Source organism: Myotis brandtii, unplaced genomic scaffold (assembly GCF_000412655.1).
Source record: "Myotis brandtii unplaced genomic scaffold, ASM41265v1 scaffold1094, whole genome shotgun sequence".
In the NCBI taxonomy this organism is placed as follows: Eukaryota; Metazoa; Chordata; class Mammalia; order Chiroptera; family Vespertilionidae; genus Myotis; species Myotis brandtii.
Genome location: NW_005353728.1, coordinates 87,203 through 89,473, shown reverse-complemented (window position 1 = coordinate 89,473; position 2,271 = coordinate 87,203). Strand labels below are relative to the sequence as shown.

Genomic DNA, 2,271 nt, shown 5'->3' with positions numbered 1-2,271 from the left:
TCCGGGCTCCGGGCTTCACTCCCGGGAGGAGGCTCTGCGGAGGCACCAGCCGCCCCAGCCCTGAGCTTCTCACGGTGTAACCGGGCGCCTTTGGGGCCTCCCTGACTCTGCCTTCCCCCCAGTGCTGCACCAGCTGCGAGGACAACGCCCCGGCCACCAGCTACTGCGTGGAGTGCTCGGAGCCCCTGTGTGAGACCTGCGTGGAGGCGCACCAGCGGGTGAAGTACACCAAGGACCACACCGTGCGCTCCACCGGTACGCGGCCCGCGGGGGCGGCCCTGCCCTGGGCCTGCTGTCACCGCTGATGACATGGCTGCGGGTGGTGGGCCCTGGAGCTTCTCTAGGGGACGGGACTGCAAAGGCCAGGGCAGAAGTGGGGGCTCCACTGGTCCAGGTGGGAGGGGAACGGCCAGAGGGGGTGGGGGAGTGAGTGGGCAGGGGACTTCAGTGGGTCAGGGAAGCCCCAGGGAGGGGAAGAGCCAGCGGTGGAGGGACTGGCAGGTGCAGACACTGAAGTGTGAGGGCTTGGGAAGCGAGGGCCTCCTGGACCTGGGGTTGGGACCGCCTGGCACCCGGCACCGGCTCCGGCTCAGGACTCTGGGCGAGAGGCCTGTGGCCGTAACTGCCTCACGAGCGGAGAGAGCCCTCAGGCCACAACCCGCAGTGAGTCCTGGAGGGTTTTATCTGTAAGGTCATCGGGGCTTCCACACCTTCTGTGGCTGCTGCCAGGGCGTGAAGACAGGCTGGTTCCTTCCTGAGTCTCCCTGGGTTTTGGTCTGTAACTCCCCACAAGTGGCCCTTGGGTCGTTACCGCGGCTGCTCAGCCCAGGACGGTACTGGTGGGGAGAGGAGGATGGAGGGTGGAGGGAGTCTCGGGATCCTAGGATTCAGGCAAAGGTCAGGGCGCAGGAGGAGGCAGTGTTGGAGGAACCCAGCCTGGCTGGTCTGTCAGGAAGGGTGGGTATAGTTGGGATGTTTGTGGATCTGGGGAGGAAAGGAGCGGATTCCCAAACAGCTTTCTCGTGGTGACAGGCTCTGAGGTGGGACAGGAAGGTGTCCCCATTTGGGTGGATTAATTGAGCACCAGCACCCTTCCTCACAGGAAGGGGCCTGCACCTGTCCCAGCATCCAGGGCTGACAACTCACCTCCCAGCTTCAGAGGCTCGCAAGGCCCCTTGTGGGCCTGTGCTTGTAGGAGGAGCGGGGAGGGCACCACCCCTGAGCAGTGGTCTCTGGGCCCTGGTTTGATGCCTGTGTGTGCCAGGAAGCAAATACTCTTTGTGCTGGGCTGCCACAGCCCCCGGAATCCCCTCCCTTGCTGGACAGAGAGCGAGCAGAGTGGAGGAGAAAGGGGCTGTTGGAGGCAGAGAAGCTCTCCGGGTCCATCGTCCTCACACTGCATCTCCTGGAGGAGCTGGAAGTGGGGCTGACCTGTGTGTGTGGGGTCTCAGCTGGGCTTGGGCAGAGGGTTTTGAGAGCAAGGACTTGGCCTCGGTGCCTGTGCCCTTCCCTGGCCACTCTTGCAGGGCCCTTTGGGCTGCACAATAGACGGGGTTGCAGGACTGGCAGGGAGTGAGGTCCCCGGAGCTGGAGGTGCTGAGGATGCGCTGTCCTCACGGTACCTGTCCCCCAGGGCCAGCCAAGTCCCGAGATGGGGAGCGCACAGTGTACTGCAACGTGCACAAGCACGAGCCACTCGTGCTGTTCTGCGAGAGCTGCGACACCCTCACCTGCCGGGACTGCCAGCTCAACGCCCACAAGGACCACCAGTGAGTCCCGAGGGGGGAGGGGGCCCTGCCTGTTCCGTGCTCAGTGTCCAGGCTCACCTCTGTCTGCCCTCAGATACCAGTTCCTGGAGGACGCCGTGAGGAACCAGCGCAAGCTCCTGGCCTCGCTGGTGAAGCGCCTCGGGGACAAGCATGCCACCCTGCAGAAGAACACCAAGGAGGTTCGCAGCTCGTAAGTGAATGCCAGGGCCATGGGGGCGTCCCCTGAGCATCTGCCATCTGCCTGACCAGACCTAACCTGCCCGCCCTCCCCCCAGCATTCGCCAAGTGTCCGACGTGCAGAAACGCGTCCAGGTGGATGTGAAGATGGCTATTCTGCAGATCATGAAGGAGCTGAACAAGCGGGGCCGAGTGCTGGTCAACGATGCCCAGGTATACCTACGGGGGAGGGTCCCGAGGACAGCACCCTCTGCTGGCGCCATCCTTGCATGGGGAGGGCCCTGGCCCTCTTCCTTCCTGACCCCCCCCCCCCGCCCCCCGCCCT

At 64.5% G+C, this 2,271-nt stretch overlaps 1 protein-coding gene across 2 annotated transcripts in view; it reads left to right on the top strand.

The window, feature by feature from the left end:
- TRIM28 (tripartite motif containing 28) overlaps positions 1–2,271 on the top strand; it is a 5,010-nt gene that overhangs the window by 251 nt on the left and 2,488 nt on the right. For both annotated transcript variants that reach the window (XM_005857275.2, XM_005857274.2), the window contains exons 2-5: positions 123–255; positions 1,634–1,769; positions 1,843–1,959; positions 2,045–2,159. In XM_005857275.2, the coding sequence (XP_005857337.1) occupies positions 123–255; positions 1,634–1,769; positions 1,843–1,959; positions 2,045–2,159 (501 nt within the window). The remainder of the gene's footprint in view (positions 1–122; positions 256–1,633; positions 1,770–1,842; positions 1,960–2,044; positions 2,160–2,271) is intronic.